The sequence below is a fragment of the Tauraco erythrolophus genome, chromosome 10 (genome assembly GCF_009769465.1).
Source record: "Tauraco erythrolophus isolate bTauEry1 chromosome 10, bTauEry1.pri, whole genome shotgun sequence".
In the NCBI taxonomy this organism is placed as follows: Eukaryota; Metazoa; Chordata; class Aves; order Musophagiformes; family Musophagidae; genus Tauraco; species Tauraco erythrolophus.
This window is the reverse complement of record NC_141474.1, coordinates 29941925-29953416: the sequence shown is the minus strand read 5'-3', so window position 1 is coordinate 29953416 and position 11492 is coordinate 29941925. Positions and strand designations below refer to the sequence as shown.

Sequence of the window (11492 nt, the reverse complement as noted above, 5' to 3'; positions counted from 1 at the left end):
GGACTCTCGCAGGGGTGCGAGGGGTGCTCTAAGTGTACAAGAACGCCGCCTGAGGAGTGAAAGCTCCACGGGGCTCCCCTGTCCCGGTGGGGCAGGGGGCAGAGCCAGGGGCCTGCCCTGGGGGATGGCAGCCCCGTAGCTGCCCTGGCAGAGCACCCAACCTGGGTGCCCCGGCCCCTTCCTCCTCTTTCAGCCCAAGATGATGCTGCCTTTCCTGTGAGATACCCGCTGTCCCCTCTTTTACCTCTTTAGACCACTGTGTTTGCTTAATTACACCTGGAAATACAGGCTTTCTGCACACCTTTGTGTTTTTCCGTTCATTCCCATTCTATCCTGTGTTGGGGTTTCCCGGGGTTTCCGAGGCTGTGGCGGATGATGTTATGTTCTCATTTCTGTCTCGTTTTTCACCTCTGTCAAACAGTACACCTTACAAAAAGGAGATGTAGTTTAAGAGTTACTCAAAACAAGCGATGTGCACTCAAATGATGGCTCTGATTCACGTGTTGGGAGGAAGCGTAGGTTCCTCTTGCATCGGTGAGGTTTGTCTCCAGTTACCAAACGCCTGGAATTAATCCAGTGTAGCTGCAGCTTTTACGTTAACTTCATTGGAGCAAGGGCTGACAAGAAAGCCGCCTTTGTAACCCAAAATGGAGTTCTGGCTTTTAACACAGAGATATCCAGGGAAGTTGTCTATGGTCAGCCCAAGGCAAGCTCTCAGCTCCCATCCATCCCATTGGATGAGGCTTTGGGCAACCTGGTGTAGTGCAGGGTGTCCCTGCCCATGGCAGGGGGGTTGGAACTAGATGATCTTTGAGGTCCCTTCCAACCCAAACCATTCCATGATTCTATGATCCAAACCGTGTTATAGCTGCTGTAAGCCACTGGTTTAGTGTAGGTGCTTCTGCACAGCGTGGGGCTGGTAAAACAAGGAGTTGCTTTCTCTGGTTGCTCTCCCTACTTTGGCCGTATCTGGGAACGCAGAGAAAACATTTTCCTCAGGTATTACATATTATTCTGCAAACCTTGCTCGTATGCCTCTTGCTTTAAATATAATGCCTTTCTAAGGTTTTGCTAAAAATCCACCCAGCCTTTTTGCAAAAAGCTTGAAGTAAAACTTCACGCTGGCTTGGGAAAAGCAACGACTTTCCGTGTGCAAGCTGGGGCTGTTCCTTTAAACGCAACCCCAATATGTCTGGGTATTTCAGCACATATGGGCCACGACGCTTAAACCCTCCCCAGCTGGTCGGGCCGTTCTGCCGCGTGCCTCCCGTCTTTGTTCCTGGCTAACGGGGAGGGTGGTGAGAGACGGAGCAAGCTGTGAGTGCCGCGGGTTGCGATCCCGCGAAGGCGGGCCGCAGGCAGAGCGGGAGGAGGCGACGCGTGCCGAGCCGTGCGCCGGAGGGGACAGGGGGGTCTTTGCGAGACGTTCTCTGCGGGGGAGGCGATGTCCTTGGAAGTAGGAACTCCAAGGGGCCTTTAAACCACCCGTGGGTACTTTGTTCTCGATTTTCTGCCCTGCTCTCCCTTTCCCCTCCAGCCTTTTCTCGTTTCTCAGGCTGGCTTTCGCACCAGTCCTCTCTTCCCAACGCGTCTGCCATGGGGACAAGTCCCTTCCGGAGGCTTGCGTGACGCTCCTGCAAAGGCAGGGGTGTGGGATGGAAAGGCTTTCGGGCAGGATTTTCCCTACTGAGGGAAGATGAGAGGTTTCCTTCCCTTTGGAAGCCTGGGAACTGCCCCGCGGTGGCAGTTTTACAGGGAAATGGTGGCGATGACGGTGATTATCGGGGGAGCTGGAGGTGTGTGAGCTCCCTGCAGGGGTGGGTGGCTGCTGCCAGGCCAGGGCTGGGGCTCACACCCTGCCTCTCTGCCGGGACAGGGGGGTGCTGGTGGGAGGCACCGGAGCTCTGGCTGCCCCCTGGGAAGCCCCCGCTGCCCGTGCAACGCTGTGCTGGGGAGAGGGACTTCACTTCGCTTCCTTTCTTCTTCCTCGTGTGCAGCCTAAATACCTTCTTAATTTCATCTCATTATTTCCTGCCTAAATAATTCCCGTTTCTCCCGGGGACCGTATTTAAACCTTTGATCTTCTCTGAAGTCTCGCAGTCCTGATCACGTCCCTTCTATTTAAATGAATCAAATGCCTTTTTGACTCATGATTTATAAATTCACCCACGGAGGAACAGAGACAGCCCCGATACGACACACCTCCAAAACACCTGAGACAGAGCACCCTGAGCTGATCCAGAACACCTCTGGCCAGACCTCCATGAGGAAGGACCTGCCTGGCTCCTCTGCCCTCCCGCCTGGCTCTGCCAGCTGACAAGCAGCGTTGCCTGGGCCGGAGAATGGCCATCCCCAGGTCAGGAGAAGGGTGAATGTTCCGGCAGTTGATGGATGCCATCTCCTGGGAAGGGGGGCACAGCTGCTGTGCTGCACAGCCCTGGCCCCACGTCTCCCGGGGATATCACCGATGCAGAGCGCAGCTGGAGGGATGGAGAAGAGCAGTGACGTAGGTAACCAGTGTCCCGGACACTGGCTCTGTGCTGGGAGATGCCTTGGTGCTGAGGTTGGCAGTGGAAGGGCTGGAGGATGGTGGCTGTTGCTGGACATGGATGCGGTGAGGAGGAACGTGTTGCTCCATCATGCAGCGATGGAGAAGCCAGGAAGCACGTCCCCGAGTCCAGGAGATCATGGCCAGGGCTGGAGTTATGGAAATATCCAGGAGACCTCCTTCCCCTGCACCACGGGTCATGGTGCCAGAGCTCTCCTGCATCTTTGCTGTGGGCTCTGAGCCCGCATGTGTTGTACTAGGCATGAGGACAGACCTCCTCTCCAAGACTATCAGGGAAGCAGCTAATTAAGCTCTGCAGCGTGCCTGCAAGGTCAGGAGGAGATGTGCCAGCATCGCAGCCATCTCCCAGACCCTGCACCAGAGCGGGAGCTTTGCGCTGCACCCTGGGTCAGCGAGGGCTGCCTTGCATCTCCTCGTTCAGACGTGCACTTGCTCATAGTGCTCGTGGGGCGACACAGCATCCGACACCCGGGATGTGCCCTGCCTTCGCTGGGCTTAGGAGGGAGGGCTCCTGTTGGGATGCCCTGATGCTCCCACCAGTCCTTGGCATGGCTCCAGCAAGGCCGGGCAGCAGGGAGAGAGCCTGTCCAGATATTATTGTTGTTATTATTACCCATAAATATATGCAGGCATTTAACGACCTTGGCATGGAGCATTTCCTGGGGATTAATGACCAGTTGGCGTTAATGGTCCTTAGCTGCACCTCGGGCCATCAGCTCCTCCCAGCCCATCATTAACCCACAGGAAATGTCTCAGGCATCGATTCTCATTGCTTAATTAATAAATACAACTTGTCTCCTTGCCTGAGATTTAGAGATACCCCTTGCTTCTTTCCCTGCTGCTTTGAAGGTGACTTTTCTAGCAGAGGTCCCCCACGCCAGGAAGCCCTTGTGGGTTTTTGTTTCCTGGAATTCGTCTGGGTAGGGGTTACGGCAGCAGGACAGTCTTTCCTCTTCTGGGTGGGAGGGAAGGAACTGAACCGCTGGTGGGTTTGGGGTTCCTCCAGCTAACGGGGCACAGCGTGAGGAGCGCATCTTTCCCACCCAACGCAAGGGCTTGACTACCGTCAGCCGATTGCATCCGAGAGCCTGGGAGTGAAGGAGCGTGAGCCGGCGTGGAAGAATATGGTCATTCTCCAAGGCCTTAGCAGGTTCTGTAATAATCAACGGGGTTCACCGTGAGTCACAATTCGTCTCTAATCTTCCCTGGGGGAGGTGGGATTTGCTGTCTTTAGTGCTCGCAGCTGCCGCTTTCCTGGGCTGAGCATCCCGCTGAGCCTGGGCACGCGCTGCAGGGATGCTGACCTGGCAGCCGACGCGGAGGCACGGCTGCGTTTAAATCCCGTTCCCTGTTTCTCTGGCCTTTACCACCAGTTGGCTTTGTGCAGTGGGTGCCGCAGTATAAATCACATTCGTTCCTGAGGTGCTTTTCCACGATAAGTCTGAAATTCCCATTTTGGTTCACTGGCTTGCCTGGTGAACTAAATTATTTTCATGGCCCCTTAAGGGCATATTGTCAGCCCAGACTTACTGCCGTTATACACCGTATCTGAAACATTAATATCTCTTCTAAATATAGTGTATTGACAAGGTATCTGGTATGGTGTAAATCCTTGGGACATTTGATCCAGATCATTAAAACTGAGTGAAGGAAGGGAGGAATAGATCAAGTTACCTTGCCGCTCTTAATTCAAACAAGCGATGAATTATTCATTCCGCTATTAATTCTACAGTCCTCCTGCTTTTTATTTATTTCTCACTTTATTTATTTTTTTTTTTCCTCCCAGATAGACAGCTTCAGAAGGATGCTGGGGTGCTGGTGAGGGGAGATTTGCCAGCCAGAGGATGGGGTGCGTGGGTCTGGGCTGCCTGGCAGCGCTGGCCGTGCTGTGCGGGGCTCTTGGGGATGCTGCCGGCAGAGGTAAGAGCCTGGTTCCAGTGAGGACCCCAGTATCGGATGGGCATCTGTGGTCCCCTGGGCAGGAGAGGGCTGTTTGTGATCGCTGTTCATGGCACTGGGGTGTGAGCAGGTCCCAGCTCCGGGGCCGCAGAAGGTGAGTGGCTGGCTGAGGCTGGGGGGAAGGAGCCAGGATCTGCAGTCGCCATGCGGGGCAGCAGGTGTGGGACACTGCAACGTGCTTCAGCTTCTGCTTCATGTGTGTTTTATGGAAGGTTGCAGGTAGGGCTTGTCCTGTTGTGGTGAACAGGCACTTTGCTGAAAGGTTTGTTAACTTCTGGAGTTGCACATGCCTATATAAATATATACATACGCACATATACACATACATATAGATGTGAATGTATGTATATGTTGCTGTGCATGTAATAAACCTCGCACCTTACCTGGATAAAACACTCCCCAGAGGCAGGGCAGGGTGAGCAGACCATGCAGTAATGTGAGGGTCGGGGTGGGCCCGGTCAGCCCGGTAACTTGGCTCACAAGCGGTCCCCCTCCCTGAAAACGGCAGGGCCTTTCTCACAAAAGGGCTGTGTCAGAAATCAAAACCCACCCTGGCCCCAGCGCGGGTGCTCCTGGGGTGCAAGTGGCTGCCCCGCTGCCCGGCGCTGCCTGCTCACCCCCCTGCCTGCACCCACCTGGGCTTCCCGGAGCACCCCGAGGCACTCATCCATCAATCTGCCTGCACCCTGGCTGCTCACCCCTCCCGCGGTCTCCGCTCTTGCATATTTATTTCAATAACGTTATTCCTTTAGTACCAGCCCCATATTCCTTCATTGCCTATCCCCAGTAATTAGCCTCCACAGTAATTAGCAAGCCCATTTTAGATCCGACCAGCTTTGCTGCTTGTGGAAACAACCCCCCCCCTTACCCCTTTGCCGTGGTGCTGCATCACATGCATCCACAGGACCCCCCCCTCACCGGGAGGTCACCGCGCCAGCGAGCGCGATGAAAAGCAATGACTATTGATTTGCAATATACTTGGCCCAGATTGATGGCAGCGAGCGCCCGGCCTTGCTTGGGAACCCACACGTGTCCCCCCGAGGCTCCGCAGGCTCCGCGTCCCCCCCAGATGTGACATACGTGCCCGCTGTATCAGCCCCTCCACCCCAGCCCCAATCAGACCGAGGGGCAGGTGGCAGCCACCCCCCCCCCCCCCCGTATTTTACAATAACCCTGTCTCCGTATAAAGATTTCATTAGAAAATCGATCCCTACAGGCATAACTCATTGTTAAGTGCATCGAGCCCTTCACCCCTATTTCTCCTGGCTTGAATTCACCGATACCACCGTTACATGGAGGGAACATTGTCCACAGGAGGCACCAAGCTGAAGGGCTGGGCAGCTGGGGCACCAGCGAGGCTGGCACCACTGGACCACTCAAACTCACTCCTTAATTTCTTTTTCCCGGCGAGAAATGGACAGGGACGCCGTACCAGCACCGGCAGGACAAGCTGACGGGCACGGCTGAGCCCTGCTGCAGCCACGCTGTGGGGCAGCACAGGGTGACGGGGAGAGAAGAGGGTTACGTGGAGGGATGGAAGGTGTTGGGGGGGGACACATGTCCTCTGGGACACCCCCAGTGGGGGTCTGCAAGGCACTGATGTTTCAGTAGTGCTGGTGGTGGGATGGTGCCGGTACTGTGCACCCCGGCTCTGTCCTTTTGGGCTTCCCCTGGAAAGGGGACATCACATCCACCTCTGTGTCTCCCAGGCATCAAATGTGGGGGGGTGCTCTCAGCACCCTCTGGCAATTTCTCCAGCCCCAACTTCCCGGGGCCGTACCCCTACGAGACAGAGTGCACATGGCTGATCGTGGTGGCCGAGGGCTCCTCTGTCCTGCTCTCCTTCAGCCACTTCGAGCTGGAGTACCACGCCACCTGCGCCTACGATTACCTCCAGGTCTACAACGGGGCTGCCCGGGACCAGGGCAACCTCCTGGGCACCTTCTGCGGACGCAGCCCCCCGCCACCCTTCTCCTCCGCCTGGCACGTCATGGCCGTCGTCTTCCGCTCCGACCGCCACGTGGCCAAGCGCGGCTTTGCCGCTGCCTACCAGAAAGGTAGCGGGGATGGACGGTGGTGGTGGAGCATCCATCCAGCCATCCTTACCCACCTGTCCTCATCATCCGTGCCTCCTCACAGATGCCTGCGGTGGGCAGCTGACGGGGCTGTCTGGGGAGATCACCAGCCCCCGCTACCCCGAGAGCTACCCCAATGACGCCGAGTGCCGCTGGAGCATCGGGGGGGCCGGCGGCAGCGGCCCCCTCACCCTGGTGTTCGTCGACTTCCAGGTGGAGGGGGGTCAGGGCTGCGGCTTCGACTACGTGGCCCTTTTCGACGGCCCCACCGCCGCTGCCCCCCGCCTGGGACGCTACTGCGGCAGCACCCGCCCCCCCCGCACTGTCTCCTCTGCCCCGCACCTCCTCATCCTCTTCAAGTCCGACTTCAACATCGGCGGCAGGGGCTTCAAGGCCCATTTCTACTCAGGTGCGGGGGTCTCAGGGTGGTGGGGCAGCAGGAAGGACGTGGGGACGGGTCCCCAGGGGTTGTCGGTGATGTTCTCTCTCGCGCTGCAGCAAGAGGAGATGACAGCGGAGGGGACCGCTTTGGGGAGAGCTCATGAGATGATGGTGTGAAGTGTAAACCACCACCTGATGCAAATGGCATCGTTGTGGCTGTCCCAGGCTCTGGGTTGTCTTTCTCTTGAGCAAGAGCCACCCTTCTTCCATGCTCCTACCATTCCCTGGTGATATGGATTTTCCCCATCTGGTCTTGTAGGACTTTGGCCACCTTCGGTGTTGCCATCCCCCAAAACTGGTGGGTGTCCATTGGCCAAGCGCAAGGCTGGGGAGCAGTGAGGTGAAGGGCAGAGCATCCTTTAGCCATAAAACAAATGATGGCTCATCCTCCACACCCAAGGTTTGCTTTCATTTTTCCCTTTCCTCTTTTTCCCTGAGCAGGCGAGTGCCAGGAGGTGTTCACCGCCATCAAAGGGAATTTCTCTAGCCCTCGGTACCCCAACTTCTACCCCAACAACCTCAAGTGCCAGTGGAGCATCCAGTTGCCCCCGGGCTACCGGATCAAGGTCTTCTTCTTGGACATGGAGCTGGAGGGTCGGAGCAGCCTGACGGGCAGCTGTGAATACGACCACTTGGCTGCCTTTGACGGTGGCACTGAGAACGGGTCCCTGCTGGGACGGTGGTGCGGGTGGGAGAGCCCAGCGCCCGTCACCTCCCGCAGCAACCAGCTGCTGCTGGTCCTCCACACTGACCGCAACATAGCCAAGAGGGGCTTCTCCATCGCCTATGTGGGAGGTAAGGTCTCACTCGGGTGCTCCGGAATGCTTTATTTCCAGCAGGACACGCCCGAGACCATGTAATCTCCGGAAGGACCATGCAGTGGAGATACTTGTCTGCAGGAGCAAAGCATGCAGCTCTTTGGGGATGGGGTGGATAAGATGTGGTGGGCGAGCCCCAGCTCTTGCAGACTGTGAGACGCACATGCCCCACGTCATGTTTAGTATTCAAGCGATGCTTCCCAGCTTCTCCTCCTCTCATCTCTGCCGCTGCCGTGCTCTGCTCCTCTCTCAGGGCGTGAAGGAGAGAAAACCTGGGGGGTTTTTAGGGGCCCAAAGCCCCGGGGAAGGTGACCACCTCAAGCATCGCAACCCTATTCCCTGCTCCCCAGGATGCTCCAGCCCCGCTGGCAGACAGCTGAGCAGGCAGATATAAACTGTGTCCTCTCCATCGGCAGCAGTGCCGGAGGGGCAGGACCCCCGGGGCGCGGTGCTCCCAAATCCACCTGGCAAGCCCTGCCGGGCACCTGCCCACCGCCGGTGTGCCCCGTGTCCCAGCCGGTGCATCCATAGGTGGTGGAAGGGGTGGTGTGTAACCTTTCTCATGTCTTTGCCAACCTTTGCACCTGAAAAGCCAGTGAATTTACGGCATTCGTTGTATTTCAAGATAATTACATCTGAGCTGACCTGTGTGTCAGGGATGATTCCGACAGAGGCGAGACTTGTTGGTGGGCTGGCGCTGGAGCAGGGCTGCAGCACCAGCAGCACAGGAGCTGGAGGTGGCTGGCCCTGGGTTTACAAGCTTTTATCACTCAGCAGCAAAATCCTTCTTCATTTCCAGTGTAGCAGAAGGAATTTGGGGGTACATGGCTCTAGGAGTAAGAGATGGGATGGAGTTTTGTCCTGAGGGAGAGAGGTTGTACTGGACATCTATCTAGTAGGACTTTAGTGTGCATGGCAGGTCTGTCCCTGTCCTTGTCCTGCTTATTTCTTACTGTTTTACAGCAATATGCAGGGAGAGAAGTCTTGGCCTCACTGTGTCTGGTCATGGAGAAACCTCACTGCAGCCAGATAGATGGGATGCTAGTGGGGGAGCAGAGGGAAGCCCCATCACGGAGAGGGATGTGACTTCTCCCAGCTGCCCGAGGCTCCTGCATCCCCTGGTACACGCTGCTGGATGCGTCTTGGGGGAGGACAGAAGCTTGGCCACGAAACTGAGCGTCCCCCTGTAAAGCTGAGGCTACCTGCTACGTTCGCCCAGCAACTTGGGCATCTGCTTGCAATTAGCAGCCTGCATGGCACATCCAACCACCAGCGCTCTGCTGGGAGAGCGGCTGCTCTTACCACGAGGCACTGGCCTCTCCATGCCGCTGGCTTCCTTGGGAGCCCTCAGTGGCAAAGGGGCACCTCAGTCTCCTCATCCACATCCACATCCACATCCATTCAGCCATGCAGATATATTCCTTTCGAGCCCACGGAAGGTTGTGACTCGGGCTGGGCGTGTGTGATTTACGGCTGTTTGAATGAAAGCCTTCACGCCAGGAGAGAGGGATCCATTTTCTTCTCCTCCTCGCCTTGATCTAATGCACTTTAGTTATTTGGTAAATCTTCTAATGGTTTTATAATGCACTAAGTGGAGCAAAGTGACACTATTTTTTCGTATTGATTTTATTGCGTCTTACTAGTTTCATAAGGCCAAGATTCAGAGGGAGCTGGAATAATTCAATAATTCATACTGCCCAAGTGGTTGGTTCAGGCTGAGCGAGGATTAACTTTAAAGAGGGGGGCATTTTTTTCCCTGCTTCTTTCCCCACGTGGATGCTTTCTGCATCCAGAGGGGCCAAATTTGGTGCCAGAGGGAGAGCAATGGAGAGGGGCTGGGTTCCCCATTGCCTCGCTCCTCTTCTCACCATCATGGGCACTTCTACAGCAGCTCCTTCTGTGCACAGTTCTCCAGCGCCCATCAAAAATAACATTCTGGGGGTGATGGAGGGCTGATGATGTTTAGGACAGGACCTGGCTGGGCTGTCCCCTGAGGATGCCTGGGGGCGCCCTGAGACACGTCCCCTCCCTCTCATTGCCGTAAGAGTCCGTCCCGCAGGGGTGTTGTGGTGTGCAGGGGAGCTCTGTGCCCACAGCAAGCCATCAGCAAAGCTCTCGTGGTCACCTGCTACGTGTGTGATGGGGACGGCGAGCTCTGAAAACGGCCATGGCTCTGCACTGAGCTCCTGCAGTCGCCACAGCTGGAGGAGATCCCCTCCCAACAGCCCTTCCCGCGTGCCTTGTCTTCTGTCCCGACAGTTGTGCCCATGAACATCAGCTGCACCCGGACGGACTTCCACATCCAGATCGCCGTGCAGGCCCTGGCCCAGTTGGAGAAGAATAGGATTTATTTGGGGACGCCCTCCTGTGCGGCCAAAGTGGTTGGGGGGAACTTTAAAATACACACCAGGTTTGACACCTGCGGCACCGAATCCCAGGTAAGCAGTCAGCAAACCTTCCTTTAAAGCAAGCTGAGTAGATGTTAGCCCCGTGCTGGTCATACTGGCTGCAGAGAGGAGTTCCCAGTCCCTCTCCCATCTTCCCAGTAGATGCTGGTCTGATTTGTAGCCAACTGCCCTGCAAAACCCTGTGAAAATGAGCTGCACAAAGCCCCTTGTCTTGCAGAAACGCAACAACACGTCTGTCATCGTCAGCACCCTCTACATCGATTTTTCGGCGGGCGACCAGGAGGACATCCACCAGTACGAGGTGCAGTGTGAACCAAAGAGGAAGGAAGCCTCGGTGACCCTCGTCGCCGGCCCCGACCCTTCCAGGCTCAGCCAAGCAGAAAACCTGATGGATGCCCAGCAGCGGGAGGGGGGAGCGATGGACATGCGCGAAATCAAGGGCCAGGACACCAGCGACATCGTCTTCATCAGCATCTGCATACTGGCCGGGCTCCTCATGGTTGTCGCGGTGGTGGGGCTCGTGCTTCTGTAGGATGCTGCTCCCCAGATCTCCAGGCCTTGCAATCCCAGCCCTGCCCAGGGTGGAAACGCACCCCAAAACCCACTCTCACCCTGGGCTGAGCACTAACACAGCTGCTCAAACAGAGACACAGCTTCCAGGCTCCGAAATGGAGCCTGACCCAACCTCCACCTTCCTCCCAGAGCCTGAAAAATCTGGGCAATAGGCAGCCGCTTCCCTTCCCAATTTGTTTTCCTCTGTCTCAATCTGTCCATTTGGCTCGGGAATGCAATTCTTGCGCTTCCTAACTCTTCCCACACCTGCTTCAATTTGTTTTCCCTCTGGTGCTGCTGCTTTCGGGAAAGTAATGTCGTTTGCCGATGGCTGCAAGTCATCCTGTCAATTATTTCTAGCTGAATTCTTGAAGGTACAAACCACCCCCAAATATTGTGATATTCCCCACAAATGTTTTCCACGCTCCCACCCATGCTCAGAGTGGGGTACCGTAGAGCTGTGTTATATCTAGGGTAGATTTAGATTAGATCTAAGGAAGAAATTTTTTACAGTTAGGGTGGTGAAGCACTGGATCAGGATGCCCAGAGAAGTTGTAGATGCCCCATCCCTGGAAGTGTTCAAGACCAGGTTGGATGAGGCTTTGGGCAACCTGGTGTAGTGGAAGGTGTCCCTGCCCATGGCAGGGGGGTTGGAACTAGATGATCTTTG

The 11492-nt window shown here is 56.1% G+C and overlaps 1 protein-coding gene across 3 annotated transcripts; it reads left to right on the top strand.

The window, feature by feature from the left end:
• Window positions 1-3988: 3988 nt before the first annotated feature.
• CDCP2 (CUB domain containing protein 2) lies at window positions 3989-10802 on the top strand. 3 transcript variants are annotated; one of them, XM_086617738.1, is made up of 7 exons: window positions 3989-4008; window positions 4360-4488; window positions 6191-6585; window positions 6668-7012; window positions 7486-7839; window positions 10122-10300; window positions 10488-10802. In XM_086617738.1, the coding sequence occupies exons 2-7, from the start codon at window positions 4475-4477 to the stop codon at window positions 10800-10802; spliced, it is 1602 nt and encodes a 533-aa protein (XP_086473864.1). In that variant the 5' UTR covers window positions 3989-4008; window positions 4360-4474. The 3 variants fall into 3 exon arrangements, with proteins under 3 accessions (XP_086473864.1, XP_086473865.1, XP_086473863.1); XM_086617739.1 differs by lacking the exon at window positions 3989-4008 and having other exon boundaries at window positions 4376-4491; window positions 6194-6585; XM_086617737.1 differs by lacking the exon at window positions 3989-4008 and having other exon boundaries at window positions 4414-4489; window positions 6238-6585.
• Window positions 10803-11492: the final 690 nt, after the last annotated feature.

Coding starts and splice junctions, on each gene's coding strand:
- CDCP2 (XM_086617737.1), top strand. CDS start 4,414: ATGGGGTGCGTGGGTCTGGGCTGCCTGGCAGCGCTGGCCGTGCTGTGC. Junction 4,490..6,237: donor TGGGGATGCTGCCGGCAGAG/GTAAGAGCCTGG, acceptor TGTGTCTCCCAG/GCATCAAATGTGGGGGGGTG. Junction 10,301..10,487: donor CCTGCGGCACCGAATCCCAG/GTAAGCAGTCAG, acceptor CTTGTCTTGCAG/AAACGCAACAACACGTCTGT.